The 25,790-nt window shown below is 35.8% G+C and overlaps 3 protein-coding genes across 5 annotated transcripts; 1 reads left to right on the top strand and 2 right to left on the bottom strand.

The window, feature by feature from the left end:
- Window positions 1-3,214: 3,214 nt before the first annotated feature.
- On the top strand, window positions 3,215-5,402 carry LOC130720619 (uncharacterized). Its single transcript, XM_057571286.1, has one exon. It carries the CDS (start codon window positions 3,318-3,320, stop codon window positions 5,115-5,117), a length of 1,800 nt encoding a protein of 599 aa, XP_057427269.1. The 5' UTR covers window positions 3,215-3,317; the 3' UTR covers window positions 5,118-5,402.
- A 5,461-nt stretch (window positions 5,403-10,863) lies between these two features.
- LOC130717124 (glycine-rich RNA-binding protein RZ1B-like) lies at window positions 10,864-15,738 on the bottom strand. Of its 3 annotated transcripts, XM_057567239.1 has the most exons (4): window positions 15,587-15,738; window positions 15,364-15,494; window positions 11,638-12,140; window positions 10,864-11,364 (listed from the first exon to the last, which is right to left on the bottom strand). In XM_057567239.1, the coding sequence occupies exons 2-4, from the start codon at window positions 15,472-15,474 to the stop codon at window positions 11,124-11,126; spliced, it is 855 nt and encodes a 284-aa protein (XP_057423222.1). In that variant the 5' UTR covers window positions 15,475-15,494; window positions 15,587-15,738; the 3' UTR covers window positions 10,864-11,123. The 3 variants fall into 3 exon arrangements, with proteins under 3 accessions (XP_057423222.1, XP_057423225.1, XP_057423223.1); XM_057567242.1 differs by lacking the exons at window positions 15,364-15,494; window positions 15,587-15,738 and adding an exon at window positions 13,109-15,340; XM_057567240.1 differs by lacking the exons at window positions 15,364-15,494; window positions 15,587-15,738 and adding an exon at window positions 12,751-13,102.
- Window positions 15,739-20,768: 5,030 nt separating this feature from the next.
- Window positions 20,769-25,515, bottom strand: LOC130716750 (protein SEEDLING PLASTID DEVELOPMENT 1). The gene is made up of 9 exons (XM_057566758.1): window positions 24,583-25,515; window positions 24,019-24,233; window positions 23,483-23,633; window positions 23,185-23,376; window positions 22,831-22,993; window positions 22,463-22,707; window positions 22,112-22,288; window positions 21,873-22,034; window positions 20,769-21,476 (listed from the first exon to the last, which is right to left on the bottom strand). The coding sequence occupies exons 1-9, from the start codon at window positions 25,042-25,044 to the stop codon at window positions 21,186-21,188; spliced, it is 2,058 nt and encodes a 685-aa protein (XP_057422741.1). The 5' UTR covers window positions 25,045-25,515; the 3' UTR covers window positions 20,769-21,185.
- Between the last annotated feature and the right edge of the window lie 275 nt (window positions 25,516-25,790).

Here is a 25,790-nt window from a genome sequence, read left to right as displayed (position 1 = left end):
AACGAGAGTATATAAGGAAAAAAGAGAGGAAAAATGCTTTGGTTTTGCAAAACAACTTACATTTTGGAATATAGTACAAATTCTAAAACAACTTACATTTTAGAACGGAGGGAGTACTAGTTTTATGTCCACTATTTTTTGTTTTTTATTATAATGTGAGGCGGCTGCTATATATCTTATCTTATTGATAAAGGGTTGTCTAAATGACCAATTAAAAAATTTGTATTAAATAACTTATTATCTAATCACATTGAAGATAAGTGAGTTAATTTTTTTATATTTTATTTATTAATTTATTTCCAACTCACTTATCTTCTGTGTCATTTAGACAACCCTTATTGATAATTCATAATAATACAATTCATTTACACCACTTTTTTTCAATTTTATTTCCATTTTCATTTTTATTCTCTTTTTATGTCTCATATCTATTTCTATGATATCCAGGGGCGGAGGGAAGGGGTGGCCCACCGTGGCCCTGGCCCATCCCTCCCTCCAATTTTCAATTTTTTTATACCTGCATATGTGTATCAGTGCTTGCTATTGCTAATTAATATGTACTGTCACAGTTACCCACATACACATAAGGCCCCACCATCGGTCTAATTGTTTTTATTTTTTTTTTACAGTTGATGCGTGATTGCGTGGGATTTCAACTCATAAAAATAGCAAAATTGAGTTATACAAGATTCGAGACCCTATCGTTAGAGCTACCAAGAAAGTTATTTACTAAGCTTGATGATATTTTGTTCAATAGTGCACGTTTAATACATATATATATATATATAATCATCACATTCATTATCATGTCCTATTTTTCTTATTTGTAATTGATACACATTTCACTTTATTTTCATCACATTTTTATTCACTTTATATTATTATTTCCCTCTTTCTTTTATGAGTTTAATGGGGATACACTGACAGTGTAAAGCCCCTTTACACGGACATCTAATAGTATTCATGCTTTTTGCCACGTCAGATTACATTTTAAAACAATTTTCTTTAATTAAAAAAAGTGAAAAAAAGGGTCACGATGAAAACAGTACGGTGAAAACCTGGTTCTATTTTCTCCCCACGCCGTCTACGGTTTCTCCACTGCTACGTTCACGAACACGTTTTGGGTTGAAAATTTTCAGTTTGCTGATGGATTCAAAGAACGAAACATGATTATATAAGGGGGGAATGATACTAGGTACCAGATTTTGAAGATGCCATTTTTTTCATCATAGAAATATGAAATTGCCTTTGGATTCATGAATAATGACACTGTATTTGTTGGTTTTATTTTCAGGTTTCATCGTTTCTGAGATTAGACATTTGGGTTCATGACTTCATGTGTCTTAGTTTGAGAGGTTGCTAAATTCGTCCATGAAAAGCAAGCTAACAGTTTGATATTTGTCTCTCCACTCTTTAACTGATACAGCCATAAACATGTTTATCTCAAAACCAAGTTAAAAGCAATCAAAACCAATTTATTCAGTTAGCTAATTTAGGAGGTTTATTTCATGGCAGCCGTGAACTCCAAAGTTTAGTCAATTATAAAGAGGTTTTGTTATACATTATAAAACTTAGTCAGATCTTTATGACATAGATAATCAATGAAAACACTTCTAATCTTATCTAACATGTGGTTTTAAGTAACCTTGCAAACAACCAAGCTTTTGAGTCAACATAAAAGTGATTTTAAATCATCTCACAACACATTTTTTTTGTATAAAATTCACTATCATAGTAAATGCACCCAAACATAAAGCATATCTCTTTGAACTCATTTACAGTAAACAATTTCATCAGAATCACTTCTATCCAAAATTACTCTAACAAACACTAAACAAAACATGAACAGAGTGGGTTAGGATCTAATATAATGAAGAAGATACCTTAAAAAGAGCCTCTTTATTTAGTGAGATATGCCACCCGAGAGGATCCACAGGTACCGTATATATATCCATTGCCAGAAAATGAATTGATTATTATCCATACGACCAAACCCTAAAATCAAAATTAAGAAAAGGAAAAAGAATAGAGAGATACTGGATGCAAATCTGGCGGAAGATAAGCCCGAGAATGGCGAGGGAACAGAGGAGGACGATGAAGACGTCGGAGAAAAGAGAAAACCGGTGGCAAGGTCATTGTAGACGGCGGGGAGATAACGGGACGCGGAACGTATGATATGATTTCTCACTCGCTTCCTCCGGTGGAGACGGATTCCGAACAAGTTCGCAAGATCGTAGACGGTGGAGAGAAAGTTGTTCGTGAACGTAGCAGTGGAGAAACCGTAGACGGCGTGGGGAGAAAATAGAACCAGGTTTTCACCGTACTGTTTTCATCGTGACCCTTTTTTTCACTTTTTTTAATTAAAGAAAATTGTTTTAAAATGTAATCTGACGTGGCAAAAAGCATGAATACTATTGGATGTCTGTGTAAAGGGACTTTACACTGTCAGTGTATCCCCATTAAACTCATAATTTATTGTTTGATATAGTATTAGAGTCTCTATGACCAAGGGATCAAGAGTTCAATTTTTACCGTCCAAATATAATATAAACCATTCATATGATCCTCATCCAAGAAGTTAATATAACAAAAAAAAAATCACTCACTTTTTCTATTAGACATCACGTATAAACTCTCATGTTCCTTTAATTTAGGGTCTCTTGACATAACATAACAATTTTCTCTTTCATCCAATATTTTAAAAAACGTGGATAAAGAATTTCATAACTTTTTTCTTTTTTTTATATAAATAAATCTTATTTGTTAAATGGGTTGAGGTTATATTGCCCTCATAAGTGATTTAGCTGACAATCATATTATTTTCACTACAACTCTAGTTGGGACGAAAATTCAAGCTAGATAAGTGGATGATTGACTCTTTTCATACCAGAGAATCGTAGAAATTTTTTTATAACAATGATATACCACAAATCATTTTGGCAAGAGTTTGGACCCATTTTTTTTATGATCCTTCCATACGATGCCACACGACCTCTTAATTGACCAATCAGAGTTGTGATTCATATATAAATAAGGAAGGAGCGAAATAAAAGAAAAATTCAAAATTCAAATCAGAATGATTGTGCAATCAAGCATTTTCCCATAATCAAACTTAGCAACAATAATTTATAGATAACATGTATACTTTCAAGAATTAAAAACAAAAAAACATTTACTATACTTTCTTAATTTGATAGCATTATCTTCTATATATATTGACTTCAACTTGCTCTGTTTCGTGCACCCTGCACACAGTAGTAAGTGTTGACTGTGGTTCCCTGTTCTGCTGCTAACAACTTGCAAGTGCTGCTCTCACTATGGCGGTTGCAACCGGAGTTCATGGATGGAGAGACACAAAGAGTCTGTCCGTCCAATTCATCACCGGCCGGTGGTTCTTGGTGTTCGGCTCCTTCCTTATCATGGCGGCTGCCGGAGCCACCTACATGTTTGGCCTCTATTCCAGTGACATCAAAACAACACTCGGCTATGACCAATCCACTCTCAACCTCCTCAGTTTTTTCAAGGACTTAGGTAGCAACGTTGGCATCCTCTCCGGCCTAATCAACGAGCTCACGCCACCGTGGGTGGTGCTAACAATCGGTGCAGTACTCAATTTTTTAGGGTACTTCATGATTTGGCTCTCAGTCACAAAGAAAATTGCAAGACCTCAAGTATGGCAAATGTGTCTCTACATCTGCATAGGTGCAAACTCTCAATCTTTTGCCAACACTGGTGCTTTGGTCACTTGTGTCAAGAACTTTCCACAAACTCGTGGGGTGGTGTTGGGAATTCTCAAAGGCTACGTGGGACTCAGTGGAGCAATCATCACACAACTCTACTTTGCCTTCTATTACAATGATTCCAAGGGTTTGATTCTCTTCATAGGTTGGCTTCCTGCAGCAACTTCCCTCGTTTTCCTTCGAACCATTCGATACATGAAGCCGGTGAAGCAGAGTAATGAGCTCAAGGTTTTCTTCAATTTCTTGTATATTTCCCTTGGCCTTGCTGGGTTTCTACTTGTCATGATTGTAATTCAGAAAAGGATGGATTTCACGAGGAGTGAATATGGTGTGAGTGCTGGTATGGTTATTTTCTTGATGTTTCTTCCACTTGCTGTGGTTTTCAATGAAGAATACAAAATCTGGCAGAGGAAGAAGCTTGCTTTGGAGGATTCCACACCGGTGAAAATAGTAACCGAGGGTGAAAAATTCAGCCAGAGTGAAGCTAACACTACCAACTCTGTTTCAAACAAAACAGAGGACTCTGTTTCCAATAAAACAGGGGACTCTGTTTTCAGAACAGAGGACAGTGCTAAATGGTGGCAAAATGTGTTTACTCCACCAAAAAGAGGTGAGGACTATACAATTCTTCAAGCTCTCTTCAGCATTGACATGTTAATTCTATTTATAGCTTGCATTTGTGGTGTTGGTGGGACTTTGACTGCAATTGACAATCTGGGTCAAATTGGAACTGCTCTGAGGTGCCCCAAGAAAAGCATAAGCACTTTTGTGTCACTAGTGAGCATTTGGAATTATGCAGGGCGGGTTTTCTCTGGATTTGTTTCTGAACATGTTCTAACAAAGTACAAATTCCCCCGTCCTCTTATGCTTACTTTAATCCTGTTTTTATCATGTGTGGGTCACATTCTGATAGCTTTTGATGTGCCAAATGGACTCTATGTGGCTTCAGTGATCATTGGGTTCTGTTTTGGGGCACAGTGGCCTTTACTTTTTGCCATCATATCTGAACTTTTTGGACTCAAATACTATGCAACTTTGTACAATTTTGGAAGTGCAGCAAGTCCACTCGGGTTGTATGTGCTTAATGTGAAGATCACAGGTCATTTATATGACAAAGAAGCTAAGAAGCAATTAGCAGCATTGGGGCTACAGAGAAAAGAAGGGCATGAATTGAATTGTGTTGGTGTTGATTGCTTTAAATTGTCCTTCATAATTATCACTGCTGCAACTTTCTTTGGTGCACTTGTTTCACTGATTTTGGTGGCTAGGACTAGAAAGTTTTACAAAGGTGACATATACAAGAGGTACAGTGAGGAGGCCACGGTGGTGGAAGCTGAAATGGTGACAGGGAAAGAAGCCAAAGAGGTGACAACTTAGAATTAGGACAAATGGATAAGGATGATCTAGGTCAAAATTTGAAGTATACACAAGAAATTAATAATGTGGTTATTAACTTATCATACATATTATAATATGTGATGTAACGTTATGTGTGCTACATTTTCTTTGGGTGTGTGTTTACTTGTTTGTCATGTTGTCTCACATGCAAAGCGACTTGCCCCTTTTTTCGGATTTTTGTTCAGGTTCGAGAAAAGAAAGTTCTTATTGTAATGGATGGATCTAGTTTAATGCTTTAATGCAAGTTTATTCCTTTTGTTTAAATGCAAGTGGTTGGTTAACGGTTTCGTGAAACTGACACACGATGCTGCAGTTTCATTTTCACCAATGAATATAATATCTTTTTAATTTAATGGCCAAGATTAATTAACATTAAAAGAATTTATTTGTTAAATATATATTAATTTACTAAAACATCCCTACTTCTTTCTATTCACCATGTTAACTCCGGCCACCACCATTCCAACGACCCACCACTTCTTCTTCCTCCACTGCTACCCTTTCTTCTCCTTCCCACTGCTCTTCATGTTGAATATATTTTGATGTAAGATCTGGAAATTTTGAATTTGGGATTTTTGGTGATGATGGTGAATTTTCGTACCACTGAGAACCCATAGTCGCCACCACCCCTCTCACTCCCATGGCAGCGCCGTCACCACCTCCCTCTCCCTCCCTGGCCACCACCATCGTTCGAACAACAAAACTAGATCTCCTCCATTGTAGGTTCAAAGCCTTTTGCAGATCTTATTATTTATTTGCGAGAATAAAATTGTTTCTTGAAGTCATAACAAAATTTATAACAAATAAAATAAAGTAAAAGAAACTCTAGAACGAACAAAAATACATCATGAATCGGATCAAGCTCTAACAACTTCAGTGGCTCCCTCAACAACTGTTTCCTCAGCAGGCCTGTCCACCTTTGTGTCGACATCCTCTGAATAATCACCCTGAACCTCCATCAGCTTCCCAAGATCAAACTTAGGGGCTTTCAAGATCTTCACTTTTCTAATGAATACATTCTGTAGAGGGTAAATGCTAGAGGTTGCCTTCTCAATCTCTTTCCCAATCATTTCAGGGATAAACTTACGGACCAACTCTTTCAGATCACATGATGTAGCCTGGTTAGTCATGATCTCCCTCATTTTCCTGCATATCTGTCTAATCTGGCATTGTTTGAGGTTGCTGCTAGAACTGGGGATCTGCAACCCTAAAGCCCCAAATTTGGAACCGCCAAGTGCAGTAGTGCCACCGCCGACCAGTCCTCCTCCTCCGGTTCCGCCGCTACTGGTTCTGGATCTGGGTCGGAGATGTTGGCGGTGGCTCAGGTTTTGCAGATCGGAGATGAAGAAACTGTCTTGATGCCACCATCCTCTCCGGTCCCGCCGCTACTGATTCTGGATCTGGGTATCATGGGTGTGCGATCTTGAGTGGTGAAGGCGGAGGAGGGTGGCAGCACTGGCGGGTGGAGGTTGCGGCGACGGAGGAGGATCTGGGGTGGAAAGGGAGGAACAACAATAACAGTGTGTTGGTGACGGTGGAAGGAGAAAGGTGGAAAAATTTAAGTAAGAAAGGTTATTGTTGTCTTATCACTGAAATAGTAAAACTGAAGCACCGTATGTCAGTTTGGCGCAGCCTTGGTTAACACCAAGAACACACTAAATGCATCGTATTACTTTAAGGCTGTACGTATGTGCTGCTATATTTCTTACATCATTGAAAGAAACTATGTAATATAGAATCCTACACGGTTTTTATTTGAAGTCAGAGAAGTGAGGTGGAAGGAAAATTTAATTGTAATTTTCACACTTTTTATCACCTGCGAACTTTTCTATACTGCAAAACTAAATAAAAAATTTGTAAGAAAATTCGTCAAAAAATTTGGTCACACAATTTGCAAGAAAAGTTTGGAGGAGATTCACATGAATTCTTTCTATTTCACCTTGTGGCGGTTCAAGCCATTGGAAATAACCGCTAGAATTTCAATTACATGGAAAAATCTGCAGAAATTCGCTATTTGCAAATTTAGTAGTGTTGAATATCTACACATCTCGGATATCCATCATACGGATGTACCCTGTTGGGGTCTAAACATAATTTTTGTTGATAGTAGTGAATGATTTGAATTTCATTTCTAAGAAGGATTTTGGTGTGATACACTTTCACCAAAAAGAGAATTCAACTTTGCGTCACAATAAAATAATGGATGATGCATTTCTATTATATGCATATATAGGTGTGGGTAAAGGGGTTTTTCGAGACAAGGCTTCATTTCACAATTTGGACACCGCCCTATGTTGTTCTGCTTAAATGCATTGATAATTAACAACATTTTCAAACTGGAAGATGGTGAGCTGATTATGAAAATGTTGATTTAGGTGACCTAGTTTGAGTGGTCCGAAGCAGTGAGATGTAGTCATGACAAGCGCTTGGTTAAGACACACTTTATTATCTTGCTTCAAGCTTAGTATCTTGTGGACTGATAAGGGGCGACTAGGCTTTGAGGTCGCCTGAATTATGGTCAAATTAAGGCGACCCCTTGTTTTGGTTACCTTTATTGGACCCAATGTCATAGGATCTATTGAGATGCCCGGGGCGAGCGACACTCTCTCACCTAGTGGGTGTTTTATGAGTCGCAACTTCCTCATACAACGAGACACCACTAGTCGACGACTTGCTTATCCAGCGAGCGATTTTCTTATTCTACCAACGCCTTCCGTATCATGAACAATACCTTCACTGTAGGCAATCTCCTCCTATTGTGGTGATCTCGCACTTTTATGCATGTGTAATAGTTGCCCCTTTGACAATTCATGTATTCTAGAGTCTTGGATGACCTCACTTCCTTTTAAACAAGTTATGTATGAGCTATTTTGGAATAAGACTCATATCTATACATTTAGGGTTATGCTCCTCAATAAAAGGAGAGATGATCAATTGTAAAAGACGTGTTCACCATCATAATGAAAACAACTAGAGATTTAGATCTCTTTCAATGGGAGCTTTGGATCTAGTCTTGTTTCACAACGTGAACATCTCTTGCTTTGTAATCCAAACAAAAGGGAGATTTTATTTCTAGATTAAACAAAATTAAAGCCATATATACAAAAAGTGTTGGTCTAATTCTATACAAGCTAAATTCCTGTAAAAATGACGATATAAATTGGAATCCAAAAATATTCATATGTTACAATGAATTGTCACAGTTTTATAAATGAGTTTATATCTTTCAATTAAAAATAATTGACCCGTTTATTTTGAATAACTAGAATTTATACATCAATGATTCAATGTTGACTTAAAACTAAGTTATATGGTTGCTATTAAGACACTAGCAAAGCAATAAAGCAATATATTGGTAATCAAGAAAAGTCAGTGATGTTGAAATTAAGCATGCATGCTTCCGTAAGAGATTACTATATCAAAAGTTCCAATATAGTCGTGATTTCAGTAGAACAATTTCGACTTATACGGGTCAGATGGCTAAGTTCTTAGGCGAAAACTTCAACTCTTTTCTTTTTTTTTAATCAATATATCTTTATTATATTACATGCATGAAAAACCTGAATATCTAAAAATCCCAATTAATACAACACATTTTGTTCTTTATCTTTATTTTTCATCACATCACATTATTGACTTGGATCTCATGGGTGGCACCATTTTGCCGGCATCAAAACCTGACTTATTTTCTCTTCAAAGGAAAATATGTCAAGATAAAAAAAAGGTCATCATTATTCATTAGTAAGAATATTTAGTATTTTCGTCCGAAGCAAAATATATATATATATATATATATATATATATATATATATATATATATTTAAGAGTAATATTTCATGAATTTTGAGGAAAAATAATTTTCAGTGTGCCACATGCGACATGTATACCCTAATACCCATCACATATTATTGCATCATAATCATATATATTGAATGGCCTCAAACCTACATAACTGCTCGTACATGTAGAATCAACATCATCATATATAAAAGTTAAAATTATAATAACATCTATACTTATCAATGAAATGACAAATTCCAAAGATAAGATTCTACGGGTAGCGGGTACATGTAATTAGTTACTTACTGAATATTCATCGGTCAATGAACAAAATTCTTTTTATAAATTAAGATAAATATAGTTTCATTTAACTCAAATGTTATCCAGACATATTACTTGTAATAAAGTACAAGTATAGTTTACAGAAGTGTAATATTTTTTAAACCAATCTGATTAATTAATTAATTACACTAGGACAACTGAGAGATCACCGACTGAGCAATTAAATTATACATTCAACTTTGTAAGTACTTTAGCTTATTTTCATATAAAAATTAGATCAGGAGTAAGTAAAAATTCCAGTGATGAAAGTCCACTTGTTTACTCTTATTGGTTGCACGCTTACGCAAACAAAGTCGTAGTTGTAGATTGTCACGGACTCAACGCATACATATAGTAATTGTTTTCATTTTTCAAAAGACATGGATAATTATTACAGGATTCAATTGGCATGTGGGGACAAATTCTAGATTTTCATGTATAAGTAGTATAGTAATATTGTAAGATTTGTTTTTTGTTTCTTTCACAATGTCTTTGTATTTTCTTCATAATTTGATTGGACGAACAAAATTTAATAATGAAATAGTACTATTATTTCTTCATCATCAGGCCATGTGAGGATGTAAAATCCAGAAATATTTGCTTATCAGTGAGTTGATATTTAAGTGTCCCTTATACTATTCCATCATTTATAGGATCATAGTTTTCATATATATGAGCGATTCTCTTCTTCATGTCGGAAATAAGGTGTCATGGTCAGATCATCACTGAAGAAATTGAGGATGGTGTGTAGGAAGAGGTGAGGGTGGAGGGAAAATAAGGGAAGAGTGGGTGTGGACTGTGGAAAGAGGCACATTTGAAGAAAAATGTGACATTGAGTGGTTACGTGGCTAAAATGTCAATGTACAAGACACATTATTCATTTTCGTGACGAATTAACAGATGGACCTGGTCGCACTGCATAAAAAAAAAATCTCACCCTAATCTATTGTTCTAAAGCATAGGACCCTGAACAATCGCAATAGATGAAAGATGAAATGTACGATTAAATCTTAGATATTTAGTGCAATTGAATCAACCTACCAACCAATTATCTGCTCAAACTGGGAACTAGATGTACTATTTAATTCGCTGAGTGGTTTAAAAAGATAAAATAAAATACATTTTCAAAAATAACAATAGACGACTAGTATATAGTAAATTTCATATGACTTCGCTTTTACAAGAAATAGAGGGTAATGTTCCAAAGAGATTTCGTTTGAATGAAAATCTATTTTGTGGCCAAGGAATACAATTATTGTAGCATGAATGCTTTTTAAACAAATTTTTAATTAAAATTTAAAAATAAATTGACCAATATTAATGAAAGTGCTGAATTGCACCCGCCATTTTTTAATTATTTATATTAGAGTTTTACCAATACGCAAAACTAAATCAGGAAAAGGAGCAAATTTTTTGTACCAAAGTTTCAATAGTTGACTACTTTCTAATAACTATACTAAAGACCAGTAGGGCATTTGGTTGTGACGAAAAATCCCATAATCACTTCTAGGAAAAGCCATGTGTAGCTTCTCGAGTTACCATGTTTTAGATCATGTGCCAGCACAAATCTATACACACTTGACACTACAACCAAGCACACGTGAGCAACATAAACAGCCAAACAGCCATAAACCATGCTAGTTTGCATTTGTAAGAGAAGTTGGTCTTAACGTCAAACAAACAAGGGAAAATAAACTCAGCAGTGATCCGCATGATAAGAATGAATAAACAAACAAACTATCAAATCCACAATCTATGAAACTACGATGTAGCAGTTGTTTGAAACTAGGGTGTCCTCATTTTAGTCATTTAACAAGAACTAGGTCCCTAATGTGGCTACTGCAGTGGATTTCCCATAAAAACATCAACAGGCAACATAGGCAATCAGTAGCGGTCAAATGATGATGGACGGCCACCCCTGCTCGGGCGATCATATGGACCAGGCCTACCCCTGTAGCCCCTTCCTTCATCTCGAGCTGCCACTCCACTTCCATACCTATCAGCACCTCCTCGTGCACCGCCATACCGGTCATAGCCTCTCTCCTTGCCATAACCATTTTGTGAGTAATGATCTGAGCCACCACCATACCGATCACTAGCAAATCGATCTCCACTAGTAGGATACCTACACAGTTTCAGTGAAGTAATAAAAATCATAACAAAACCATAGACTCATGAGATAACAAAAGGAGACTGGAGAGGTAACTGTTATAATACAATCATGAAGAATTAGCATGTACAACTACTAAATGATAAATGAGGCAAGTAACCTAATCAATTAAATGAAATAACAGAGAAAAATGTATTTCGTTAAACCAAAGTCATCATTAAATCTGTTTTGAAGGTATGGAAAACACATCAGAGTATTGATTTCGTAACAACAATAAGCTGTGTGTACCTGTCACTAGCATAGCGATCACGGCTACCATATTTGTAGTCACGGCTGTCAACACGATCTCTATCTCCATAACGTCCTCCGTCATAACGGTCATCAATGTATCGATCACGTTCACCTCCAAGGCGATCCCCATGTCCACCAGAACCTCCAAACCTAGGACGTGAAGAAAGTGAACCGCCACCACGGCCGCGGCCACCACCACCTCCTGCCAAAGGACAATCTCGGGCCCAATGCCCTGGACGCCCACATTTGAAACAGTCATCCTGTCCAACCCTATCTCCAGCTCCATAGCTTCCCCTACCACCTGATGAGTAGCCACCACCTCTGTAGCCTTGGTCTGCATCATCACCACCCATCTTGGGCTGTGCCTTATTGACCGAGATGATGCGATCACCAATTTCCCGTCCATGCATTTCCTTGATTGCATCCTCCATTCCTCTACGGTCTGCAAATGTGATAAACCCAAATCCTCGGGGACGACCTGTATCTCTTTCCATCATGATCTACAGAAAGAACAACTTGAGAACCTCGTAATAGATAATAACAACACATATAACGAATTCCCAACAATATTTAATGCCATTTTTTACAATAAACAATACATATGTTGCTTATGATGCACAATACCACTGCATAGCTCTTGTTGTAACACTTGCAAGAAAGATATCAATTAAGCACAACATACAGAACATGTCCCCCACCCCGAACAATATTGTTTGATATATGTTCTTTATAAATATTGTGAGTTTCTACCAAGATTCCATCTCTGAAAAAAAATATCAGAATTTTAAAGGTAGATCTCAACTCAACAAGGCTTAAATTAGCCACTCACCAGTAGAAACACAAGAAATTAGTCACACTGTCACAGAATTGCTAGATAAGCTACTACACAAGAATTGCTGACAGTTAATAAAAGGATGCCCACATAAAGATGCATCTAACATTGAATGGGAAATTCAAATCAGAACAAAGTTATGCATATTCAAAAGGAAAACATATGACTCCAGAGAGTTGTTCACTTGTTCGCTGTGTAAATAGTTTCAGTATGATATTTTCGTGATTTATGTGAACAGCATTTTACTATGAAGCAAAACTTATAACCAGACAACTTACTTCTCTGCTATAATGATAAAGCCCCAAATGGTTTTCAGTCAGCTAATCCATTCAGAGGAATCCCAAGCCCCATATTTGACAACAAATACCTCTTACAACAATTACTTCCACAATCTGAACTAAAATTTCAGCATGTTTCGCAAACTGGTTCATAACTTCATCATTGCCCTTTAAATGATCTAATCCCCCCAAAATGATACTAGCATCTGACAACTTGAAAAGCACTGCTATATCGAGTACTATTATTATCTCACCTGGAAGAGCTAACAATAAACAATACGAAGCACAAATAAAAGGCATATCATGAAAACCCACGTGTTGCTTCCACTTCCGTGGTTACCAGATCATTGTGTCTCACCTCCAATTTTATGATGAGTATCACATAGGTAAGCTCTTCAAAACACAATTCCTCTGCCACCAAACAACTTCCAAAATTCTGACAGACAACATGCAAGACCAAGGCATAGCATTGACAGCATTCCTAATGGAGATCGTGCTTCAATTCTTAAGCATGCAGCTATCCTCTATGATTAATCACCTCACCCGATGCAAAAATACAATCAATCTTATGCAGAAACAACACTGAGCAACAACTGAAACAAATAACATCAACTATACTGAAGACATATACCATACTACGTAATTCTGCTGCCTCTTGGCTGACTTAACCAACACACCAGTATTTTGAGCAGAAAATCATTCCTATGCAGATAGAACTGTTCATCTAAAACTACACTGAGAAAAGCAGAACCTTTAAAAACCAATAAAACCGTTCCAACCAATCAATTCAGTTCCAAAGTAGGAAGTTATAACCAACTCAGCGTCCATTAAACCTTAAATACTGGTAGTCATACTAGGAAGACCGCAGATCAACTGGTGAATACAGTATCTCATCATGAAGACAGAAACAGCCTATCTGAGCAGCATTTGTAAATGATCTCCAATGCTTCAGACTTGGGAGCTCAGCAGGACTTAAGTACTTACAGGAACTGCAATGATGTAGAACCTGTTGGTGGTGCATAGTCATACCCACACAGTTTGGATTGGCTGATAAGACATAAGTATATCTTGCAAGATCAATGGCATCAAGCAGAAGCGAAAATTTGACCAAACAACTGAGCTTTATATTGCACGAAGAAAGTACCTAAACTGCCAAAGGTGCAGCAAGATCGGACTGCTCAACTGAAGCAAATATGTAAGACTTCCTGAGCTTACTAACAAATCACTTTATCAGATCGAAAGGAACAACTTATTAGTTAGTGGGGAGTTCTCATTCCTATAAAAAACAGAGTCCACTACCTTCTTCCTCCGAAACTGCATTATGTATGATGTCATTTAACTTTTTTTCAAATTTCAGGACCACTAGAACTGCCACCTTACCAAATGCATTATCAGTTCATAAGATTGGACATCGGTTGCCTCTGTCTTCACAACTAAAGAAACGGGTACAACGGAAGCAGTGCTCATAAGTCATAACAGATCAATATGACAAGGAGACAAAAAAAAGATCACAGGGCAGCATGTGAGCTTGCAGCCTTTAATTCGTTTGTTCTACTTCTCTATAATATAACAAACAATAATTGATTATAGCCATAAGCAAAAGAAGGGATGTGTCCATCGTAAGAAGATTGTCATGCATCCCTCTACTAGTCATCAGTGCTGCCACCGCATAATAGATTTACAACTAGAATAGGAAGGAAGCAAATGCATGGCGTAATCAAGACATAGATCTGTGAGCCATGCATAAGAAGGAATACCAAAGCATACTCCAAAAAGAATCCTATGGTATCATCTTTGTCCACTTGTCAGCCCAATCTTACTGCCAAAGACCGATTTGAAATTACGATGATTTTACGTTCAAACCTAACACAAAGCACAAACAACAAGTATCTCTGCGAAATAGCAGACAGGTCAGACTGATATTTGCTTGGCTAGTTTCCTTGCACCGAATTCCACATATCCAAGCCATACCAATCCCCAACTCGAGCTCTCTAGTTACCACAATCTATTATTTTATCAGAAAATTTTGAAAATGAGCTTCATCCATGAAGAAATCAATCTGGCAAAAGAACATTCAAAAAACCCATCCACAGCATCTCAAAGATCAAAAGATTCACAACTAGCACTCCAGAAACACATAGAAAACAAGAGAAAAAAAGATAGTTAGGAATCCAAAAACAAAAATCACCAAACCAGATAAAACACTGAAACAAGTAGTTCCCTAAGCAGAAGACTCGGCCAAAGCCCGGAGCCCCCACAGCTTATTAGCCACTACAGGTCGATCTCGACGACACAGATCAGGATCTCTTAATAGTACTATCATATCATTATAACTTGATGGAAATCATTCAAAAAGCTAGTACTACTTATTTCATTTTTTTTTATTAAAAACAGGTAGATTCAATAAAGGACATATCATTTTTCCACAACAATTCTGATAATAAAAAGGAAACTGTAAATCTGACAACATCTCACTAAAAAAAATACCCTTCTGAAACCAATTACTGCAGTTTCGAAACAATAATTTCCCCCCTTAAAATGCAATTTTTTTCTGGGAAACGAAACAATTGATGTATGAAATTGAGAACAACATTGAAAGGGGAAAAGGGGTACCTGGCATTCAAGAATTTTGCCGTAACGATCAAAGGCATGTTCGAGCTGACGCTCCGTCACGTCCCAAGACAACCCTCCAACGAATATTCGATTCTCTTCCTTCGAAGCCATCGCTCACAGTTCTCGCAAACCTAAACCACCGAAATTCAAAATGCAAACGATTTTCAAAACGAACGAACGAAAACGAGAGAGAGGAGAGAAATTTTGGTGGAAAAATACTTACGAATGAGTAATTGTGAAAATTTGATAGAAATTTTAGGGTTTTGAGCGAAACCCTAGAAGTTGAAGCTTCTTCTATATCTGTAACCGCTTTATCCTGGGTGAAACGCAGAATGAAAGTCGTATATTTTCACTTATATAAGAGGTCAGAATAGGTTGGGCTGAAATAAGTTTTATGTGGTTTGATAAGAAACCCCAATTAAAAATTATAAGGCCTAAATCTCCTACATTAGTATCTAATTATTTGGAAAAATACTCAAAGCTAATTATTTGGAAAAGCTAATTTAATTAGCTTATCATGAAAATCTATTTTGATGGATAAGAGAGAAGATAAAAAAATAAATTCTACTTGGTATAGCCAAACAAAAATTAGATTACACAAAAACATACAATGAGTAAGTCATGCGAAAGGTGTAGAATCTTTTATATAGTTGGCATCTCGAGTTACTGGTTAGATTGGAACTAGAGAAATCTCAACAATCATAAATCTTCAATTCTATACGCGTTTTGAAATATAAATTCATTCCTCTTCAACACAGATTCATTATATAGATAAAGACTTTCACATCTTTTTCTACTACATACACTTTCTTCTCCTCCTCTTCTCCTTTTATATGGAAAAATAACACTTAATCCTTATCATTTTTTTCAATTTCACTAAGTGCATTGTGCACTTCTTTTAATCTCTTTACCCATGAGATAATGTATTCTATCATCTACATTTATTTTTTTCCCATGTCTTCTACTTCCCCAAAGAAAGCAAACATTTGTACAAGTGCTTTGTGTTATTCTTCTCTTCTATTTCCCTACTATAGTTATTTGTGTTATCTTTGTCCCCGTAGGATAACTCAAGTGGTAGGAGCTGAGAGACTTATGGGTTAGGTAGGGAGAGGTACAGAGATCGATTCCTTGCGGGTCCAATTAATCTTTCCGATGTAAAAAAAATATTGTGCTATCTTTTGTCCATGATTTCATTTAATCTTCCCCTGATTTTTTTCCTCCAAGGATTCTACTTCTCTAGAGAAATTCATCATTTGCGCAGGCATGTATGCACTTCTTCTCTTCATTTTTCCATGATATATTTTGTGTTATCTTTTTCTTCATGATTTATTTTTCCCATTTTCTTATTTTTTTAACCGGCCGTGCATGATTTTGTCAACGACAATTTCCATAAAATTGTGCATGATTTGCTAATTTTATGATACTTTATGTGGAGTTCTTTTCTTCTATCTTCTCTAATTTCATTCTGCTCTGGTATTTTCCTCAGTCATTTGGGAGTCAAGGGAATGGGTATACGGAACACTCAGTCAAATGTTGCGAGATATTGAGGATGGGCAGGTAGTGAGGCCAGTTCAAGGGAAGACACAAGGATGTCTTATTTCAATAAAGGAGTGATGAGTTAGGCCAATTGCAGACATATGAAGGAAAAATATGCTTGAGAGTTATAGAATAGAAAGACACATGCAAAATGAATATGAAACATGAACAAAATCTGTGAGTTAAAATAAATTTTGATTTTTTTATTTTTCACGTAAAGGTTTTGTTTTAAACCATAATTTTACACGCTTGAAAATCCTTCAAAAACTTTAATCATTTTCTTTTTACGAGAAAGAAGATGAAGTAATGCAGACGATCATCTTCTTTGTTTGCTCAAAGGATTAACCTAGAGTTTTTTTTGATATATATATATATATATATGAGGCGTATCAAGTGACAACAATGTTTATTGTGAGAGATGAGAACATTAAATCGTGACTGTTTGATCTAAGATCAACGGTCAAGATTAAAACATAAAGTCACATGACTTTTTTAAAAAGTTACATGATCATTAATTAGCATTTAATCTTAACCATAAATACGTTGGAAATGTAAAGATGAGAAAGAAATAATTTTTTACATTAAAAATTGGAAACAAAATACATAAGTACCTTTCAATGTTCCCGTAGGATAGCTCAAGTGGTAGGAGCTGGGGGATATATGAGTTGGGTAGGAGAGGTCCAGAGATCGATTCCTGGTGGGTGCAATTTATCTTTCAGATTTACCAAAAAAATAAGTAACCTTCAATTAAAGTTAACTTTAATAAGAGAGTGTTGAGTTTTTTGTCCTACTAAAAAGGTGTTGGGTGCTAACTTATTCTTTCAGAAAATCAAGTAGGAGTAAGTTAGCATTCCCCATATATATAAAGTTGAGAAACAACCCCTCTCAACAATGATACTGTAACCAACACTGTCAACATAAAACTGACAAAAACCAGCAACTACAACAAAAATCTCTAAAAACAGAAGCAAAACCCCTAACGTGACAAATGTTTTCTACGTTTTATTTATGTTGTTTACTCTTTTTCACTAAATCTGCTTTAATGCACAATTTGATTCTTCTCTTTTGTATGCAGAATGCGTGAGATAGGAGATGTATCATATGAGAAAGTCTCTCTTATATGAGAAAGATAAGAATGATTTGCAGCCTTTAGATTAATATAAGCGACTGAGATTAAAAGATCAACTTAAGTAAATCACGTGTTCTCTTTTACTTCCTTTCCCTAATCCTCGTGCTCTGAACTCTGAACGGTGCCTATATTCCTAATTTGCTAATCTCTGACTTCCTTTCCCCAATCTTCAATCTTTTTCCTATTCTCCTTTTCAGATCGATTTATTATGCCCAGAATAGTTGATTCAATTGATTTGCAAGTCAATTGGAGAAATTTATAAAAATAGAAGTATGATGAGGGTATGCGTAGCAATTGAATTTGTTATGGAATTGTCTGGACGATTGCAGGGGCGATGAGGAGGAGACAACAACTCGCAGTGGCAATTTCTCAGATGAACAGGTGAAGAATGCAACAGAGAAAGTGGCGGTTTGATGATGGTTCAGCAACATCGAATTAGGGAATAGTTCTCAAAAGATGAAGAGCAGACACGTGACTGATTTAATTAGCTGTTTTGATCTCAATCGTTCATTTTGATCCAATGGTCAAAAATCATTCTTATTTTTCTCACATAAGAGAAACTTTCTCATATGATACATCCCGCGTGAGATAATAACTTAATAAAAGTAAAATATGTAACGGGCGTTGCATTTAGAAGAAAAATTATTTTAGATTATTTTTACATAATTTTTTATATAATTATTTCAATAATTTTATGGGTAAATATATTTAAAATTTGTAATGTGATACAGTCATCTACTTAAATGATCTTAATATAAATATTAAATAAATATTATAATTTGGTTGCCTCATTATATATTATAAGAGTACTTCTTTAAAATAATATTACATATTTTTATAAATTAATAATTATGAAAAAAATTACTAAAGTAAATTTATCATTCAAAACCATTGATGACACATTTTTTTATTACGATTTTAAATTGAAAAATCTTATGTAAAATTATCATCCAAAAGATATTATGTAAAATTATCATTTAAAAGATTTTTCTCAATTGACATTAACATCTCTTAATTGTTTAGAAAAGTTTAATATATAAATTTTTTCAATAATCAACTATATATATATATATATTCTAACAAACATTTATATATTTATGTAATGAAAAATTATACAAAATTGCATAATTATAATATTATACAAATTTTAGATATTACTATATAGTAAAGTAACCCGTGCATTGCACGGGTAATTCCGCTAGTTTGATAGAAATTTTAGGGTTTTGAGCGAAACCCTAGAAGTTGAAGCTTCTTCTATATCTGTAACCGCTTTATCCTGGGTGAAACGCAGAATGAAATGTCGTATATTTTCACTTATATAAGAGGTCAGAATAGGTTGGGCTGAAATAAGTTTGATAAGAAACCCCAATTAAAAATTATAAGGCCTAAATCTCCTACATTAGTATCTACTTACCTTTCATAGGTTGGGATTGATATGACCTTCCCAAAAGTCTAGCTTATTTTCATACTAGATTCTCTTTTTATTAGTTTTCCAATGTATCAAATAAAAAATAGTGTTATGTAACTGATCGTGTACGTAAAAATGAAATTAATTAAAAAAACCTCCAAATGCAGGAGTGTTTGGGAATTGGGGGTTTTAATGCTTTGTATGGATGTAAAAATGGAAAAGAATGGATAAATAAAAAAATTAAACATAGAAGGAAAGAATATAAAAGAAAAATCAACTACAAGGCGAACTTTCACGAGTAACTTCTACATGTTTAAATTAATTGTGAGGAAAAGAAATTAATTCAAGCATGCTATGAGTTTATTTTCAAAATTGTTTTCTACTTCATCACCTCGCTAGGAGGGTTATCAACTCGAATGGCCCACGAGTTCATCTTAGTGAGAGCCCTGGTGCTGAGCTGGAGGTCATTTTGCAGAGGGACTCGTTTATTGTTGTTTAATTTTATTTGTTGTCTAGTTTTCCGATGGAGGAAAAAAAGTCTTCCTACCCGTTTTACAAAGATTCTACCTTTTGTTTATTTTAAAAATTTGTACATATAGGAACCTAATTTGAGGGAGAAAATAATTAATACTTATAGTGTGCCAATTATTTTACTCCCTTCGGTTCTATTTATAAGCAATAAAAAAATTCACATAGTTTAAGAAATGTAGTTAAACTAGATAAAATGCATTAAATTTGTCTTAAATTAAAATGAACTTCTAAAATTACCCTTTGTTATTAGTGTTGGAAAGTGGAAAAGAAAGAGAATAATTAATGAGACACATTTTACAAGTTAGAATTAATAAGGGCATCATTGGAAAAAATTAATTAATATAGCTCAAACTTTCATTTGGTTCTTATAAAAAGGACCAAGATTTTTCTTCTCTTTCATACTTATAAATAGGACCGGAGGGAGTACTTAATAGAGTTCGACTAAAGAAAAAAAACTCTCCCCAGCTAGAATCCAACCCAAAGCACACTCGCATGCAAGAGTAACATTTTTCCAAAAAAAATCATCAAATTTATAAATCTACTTTCATTTTCTCTCCTTATCTCTCTCTTATTTTCATATCATCACTCATTGTTTCACACTTCTCTCTTTCTATTCCTATGTGAAATTTATTGGTGAATAATTTTTTTACCATACATAAAGATGACGACAAAAGAGTGCTATATATCTCAGCTTTAACCAATTACCTTGGATCTTCATATTTCTGTATTTACTATTTCCTATACATATATTTTTCATTGCTTGTGCAGTTGTGCTTACTTGACTCTCTAGCAATAGCTATATCTGAATCAACATCTTTTACAATTTACACATGTGTGCCGTTATAAATTGAACTCCATTCGTATAATCATTACAGATGAATATGTATATTGGAGATGCAAGGACCTAAGTACAGGTAGGGGTAGCTTGGCGGATGATCCAACTTGGACATCGATAAATTATTTACACCCCAATTGAGCTATAACCTCTTTGGCTATAAATAAATTATTTACACCACTTGCATGACTGTACGTGTAACATTACATACATTATTATACATACATGTACAGACCATGTTTGGAAATCCTTCGACAATTGATTCTGAAGTCAGAATCAATTATGGGGAGAAGCTTCTGGGTTTCAGAATTGATTATGATGAAAGAGAAGCTGATCCAAACATGCTAGAAGTGAAACATGTTAGAATCAGAGAAAATTTTGAATTACTCTGGCAAAATAGGAAGCCTGGTGACACTGGTACCATTGCCACCCCCACCAGAGGTAGGACTTGTTTTCTTTCTGGAAACAGAACTTGACTTAGAGGACTTTTTGGCATTTAGCCTCAAGGGAAGAATCTGCAACCTGGGGTTCTGTTCTGTGCCTGATTTTTCAGCTGCTAACTGATAGCTTTGCACGAGTTCAAGCTGCCGGTCAATAATTTCAGAACGTCTAGGAAGAAGTTCCACAGCCTCTCCACCAGGAATCACTATGTATTCGATTGCAAGCCGGACCTCCTGCAAGAAATGTAAAAAGAAAATTTAAAACTATGTCACAATATTAAAGAGATTACTTACACATAATAATAATCTAGGCAAATATAACTTTTATTTTAAGTCAAACACAATTGTTTAAAAGTAATTTATCAGGAAAAATGCCTTCAAAAGCAGACAGCCAGAAACTGGAACTACTGCTGGCAAACGTGAAAACAGAAACACAGAAAGAACTATTTACCATTATGAGGAACTAATTCAATTGTCAAGTGTGAAAAGAAGAAGACCGCATGAACAGCTAAGCACAGAAAGCAATTGCTAGAATGCTAGAGTGCAGCACAGAAAAATGAAATATACAGAAAATGGAACTTTAAGAAGAAAATCAAGATACTAAATTAAATAAGCAGAAAGGACTTGCACCTCCAACGCATCAATCTCTTCCAGAGATGGTTTTCGCTTTGGTTCATCATCCTCGATTTCAATATCCAGAGAGCCCTTTAGTGGCTTCTTTGGTGGAGGGCCAAAGGATTCTAGCCCAAGGATCATTCGTACTGCCTTGACCATTTGTGCCATGGTATTTGACTGCAAGGAGCAAATTTCAATATAAGACATAAGGAGACTACATTGAAGGAATGGTGAAACTGGTAGTTGGAGGATACCTTTAGAACAAATACAGGTAAGTGGTGGAACTTTGCTACAGCACGGATCCATGGGTTCCCGCGTAACTCAGAACCGGATGCTAGAATTGCATCAGCAGCTCCAATGTCATCAGTTGCTTCTATTACATCTTCAAGTCCCATCACCTTTGCTACTTGAAGTAGATCAGCTTCTAGAATCTAAATTCATTCAGCAAGAAAAGAGTCCCAATTTAAAAAAATCAAGAAGTTTTGGGTAATTTATTCTTTCTATGCAACATGGAAATGAGACAATTATTAAAGCTCCTGAATCCTGATAACATGCCCAATCACTCAACTCTCTACCTAGCACATGCAACCTCTAAAATAACTTACCTTGTAAGTATAAACTTGCATTGGTGAACTCCTCTTCACCACAGATCCACTAGTAGTACTCGATTTCTTGGACCAAGAAGAAGGATGATCATTATCATCCTCATCAGACTCTACGTCAGATCTTATGACATTATTCTTAGTTAAATCAGATGTTTCTCCATGCTTTATTTCAGGCATTGGAGCATCATCCACCAAATCATTGGCGAAATCATCCCAATGACGGACTTCAAATATTGGAGGTTTTCCTGAAATGAAGGAGAATTTCTAGTTAAATCTTCAATCTAAAAAACTATGCAAATACTATATCAGTTAGAAATTAAGTAATGTATTCAACCTTAAGATATTCCACAATAGAAGATGAAGAATACCTGCCAAAATGGCATCCACAGTTGCATCTATTCTATGATGAACACGGCATTCAGTTTTAGATATCATCTCAACAGCACATGTAAATGTTGGAGCTCCTTTCCTTTCAAGAATTGTCTTCTGCACTTTCCTTTTTCTGGCTTCCTCATCCCCAAGAGTTACGCTCTATTCAAATAAACATTACTAGTCACTAATGTGGAGAAGCACTATACATTTTCCATTTGTATATTCAGCAATTTTGGGTTGATTCAATCTTTGAAAGAAGGAGGGGGGCGAAATGGATGAATGATTTTAATTGATCATTGCTAGTTATATATCATAAAATTGAAAGGAGAATAAAAAGAGAAACATTGCACCTCTATGCCACCAACAAGGATCTGAAGATAAGGATTTTTAATGATGTTTTCAATGGTCATTCCGTGTGCTGTTCCAACCAGTTGTACTCCTCTTTGAGCAATAGTACTGGCTGCTAATGCTTCGAGCTCTGTTCCAATTTCATCAATTATAATGGTTTCAGGCATATGATTTTCAACTGCTTCAATCATAATCTGCATAATTAAACAAAATGGTGTCATCAAAGATCACAAATCATCAGAACTTCCTCTAGAAAGATGCAGTAGTCAATTAAGCCAAATGACTGAAATCAGTACGAACATTATGCTGCATATTCACGTTTGGAACTTGCATTCTCCTAGCCCTTCCTATGCCTACATGAGGAACATCCCCATCTCCTCCAATTTCATTGGATGTATCCACTATTACAACGCGCTTCCTGAACTCATCTGCCAACATCCTTGCAAGCTCTCTGCACAAAGAAATCTTCTTCAGACATGCAAACTAGATTCAAAAGCACCAGACAAAAGAAACACGGCTAAACAAGTCTAAATAAACTTCAATCGGCTAAAATAAATGGCTAATTATGATTAAACCCATATAGATATTCATAGAACTCGAAAACAGAACACATTAATCTAGAGCAAAAAATGCATAAAACTAAAACTGATAAGAAAACATGAACAATCACAGACCAGTAAGGGACGAATTGCTCGAGTCACTTGCATGGAAACATGAAAGAAAACAGAAAGTGAAAAAATCAGTTTTCCTGGGCATTCACATCATAAAAACCACTGCCAATTAGCATCCACAAATAGAGGCACTTAGAATCTATTCAGACATTGCAAAAGGTATACCTGATTAAGGTTGTTTTGCCCACACCAGGAGGTCCAATGACCAATATAGAACCTCCTCCCTCAACTAAATCACGTAAGATTTCAGCACTACCCCTCACTGCTCGACCCACCCGGCAAGTAAGACCAATTATTTGCATTTTACGATTCCGAATTGCACTTATACGATGCAAGGACCTATCAATACCGGACCGGTTGTCATCAGAAAAATCACCAACCTAAACAATGAAGCATTATATGGGAAGTCACCAGCCATTAGCATCAACATTGATACAAATAACCAAATTTGACCATCTAGTGAAAATTAATAAATTAAAAAACTTCAAAAGCTTAATACAAAGACAAATCCATAAATGCTCACAACACAACAACCTTCTATTTTATTAACCCTTTGGACCCCACTTCAAAATTTCACACCTCAGTTGAAACAATAATAATAAATTCAAAGTGGTTCTATCAAAGCATAGAATTTGAATAAGCCAAAATTAGGATGGTAAAGCAAAGTGGAAAAAGTTAAAAAATAAAACATATTCTAAGAACATGTGTAGATTATGATTATACAATTACCTTGGAAATGGCATGATCCAAATCTTCAGGCTGGATGGGTTGTTCAGAGATGAACCAATCACCGGAAGGGAACCTGGCAAGAGGCTTTCGACCCAAATCCATGACAACCTCTATGAGCCCTCCAATCTCACTATGGCGGTGCAATTCCCTCCTCATCTTCAACGGGAGCAGCTCTAGGAACATCTCCAGCTCCTCCGGGCGCGAGGTGGATGCGGATGCGGACGCGGACGACGACGACGAAGACAACGACAGCCCATTGCTGGAGAAGAAGCGATCGGAGGGGCGTCGAATCTCCGGCGAGGACCTGGCGGAGCGAATCCCCTGCCGCACCGAGCGGCGGAATGAGGAGGAGACGGCGGAGATGAAGTTGGAGTTGTGAACGTAGGCGAGGGTGGAGGTTGAGACGTGGTGATTGGAACTGTGAAGATCTATGAGGACAACACGCGAATTCAGTGCTTTCATTGTTTCGTGTGTGTTTGATATTTCGTGTGTTTGTGTTGTGTTGTGTGAATGTTAGTTATTTTTGAAGAAGAATAAATAAGAGAAGAGAGAGGGAGGGAAGAAGATTCTATGGTATCTTCTATTGTGCGGAAATGGAAATGGAAATTAGAGGGACGGAAATTAACAGAAGAAACTAAAGTGTGTATGTTGAAAAAACGAAGGGTTGGTAAGTGTAATGATTCAAGCACACCAACGTGGTTTGTTCACCACACAAAAATGCACTACAGAACAATAGGCTTGCGTTCACGTTCCCTCCACAAAATCTTGTTCCAAAAGACTTTTCTATCTTGCTTTTTTTCTTTTCCCTACTTGTTTTTAGTTGATTTTAGGCTTTAGACTATCACATTCATGGAACTCAAGATCAGTAGTAGTAGAAGTAAACTAGTTGATGTTTTAAAATTAATTGACCAGATTACTATGCACGTCATTAAGAGGATTTTGATTTTTGATTAATTGACCCGGTTGCTGTCGACATGACTTATGTGAACAATTGAACTCATCTAATACTATTGGATTGTTATTGGAAATAATAAATGAATGCCTATGCATTCACTTTCCTATTGAAAGGGAACTATGAGATGCACTAGGCTCCTTGTTATTCAGTTATGCAGAATTGTTTATTTCTGAAATATATTATTTTTTATATTTAACCATTTATATTGTTTCCAAGGATAAAATGAAAGAAAGGCTTGGTTCTGATTTTTATA

The sequence above is a fragment of the Lotus japonicus genome, chromosome 5, assembly GCF_012489685.1.
Source record: "Lotus japonicus ecotype B-129 chromosome 5, LjGifu_v1.2".
Taxonomy (NCBI): domain Eukaryota; kingdom Viridiplantae; phylum Streptophyta; class Magnoliopsida; order Fabales; family Fabaceae; genus Lotus; species Lotus japonicus.
This window is presented reverse-complemented; position numbering and strand designations above follow the sequence as displayed.

What these genes read in the sequence shown, in the direction of transcription:
- LOC130720619 (XM_057571286.1), top strand. Translation starts at nt 3,318, where the DNA reads ATGGCGGTTGCAACCGGAGTTCATGGATGGAGAGACACAAAGAGTCTG.
- LOC130717124 (XM_057567239.1), bottom strand. Translation starts at nt 15,474, where the DNA reads ATGGCTTCGAAGGAAGAGAATCGAATATTCGTTGGAGGGTTGTCTTGG. An exon ending in GCAAAATTCTTGAATGCCAG is followed by an intron (nt 12,141 to 15,363) that starts GTACCCCTTTTC and finishes TTCTTTCTGTAG; the next exon opens with ATCATGATGGAAAGAGATAC. An exon ending in GATCGCTATGCTAGTGACAG is followed by an intron (nt 11,365 to 11,637) that starts GTACACACAGCT and finishes GAAACTGTGTAG; the next exon opens with GTATCCTACTAGTGGAGATC.
- LOC130716750 (XM_057566758.1), bottom strand. Translation starts at nt 25,044, where the DNA reads ATGAAAGCACTGAATTCGCGTGTTGTCCTCATAGATCTTCACAGTTCC. An exon ending in GGCAAAACAACCTTAATCAG is followed by an intron (nt 23,634 to 24,018) that starts GTATACCTTTTG and finishes TTCTTTGTGCAG; the next exon opens with AGAGCTTGCAAGGATGTTGG. An exon ending in TCCTTGTTGGTGGCATAGAG is followed by an intron (nt 22,994 to 23,184) that starts GTGCAATGTTTC and finishes TTATTTGAATAG; the next exon opens with AGCGTAACTCTTGGGGATGA.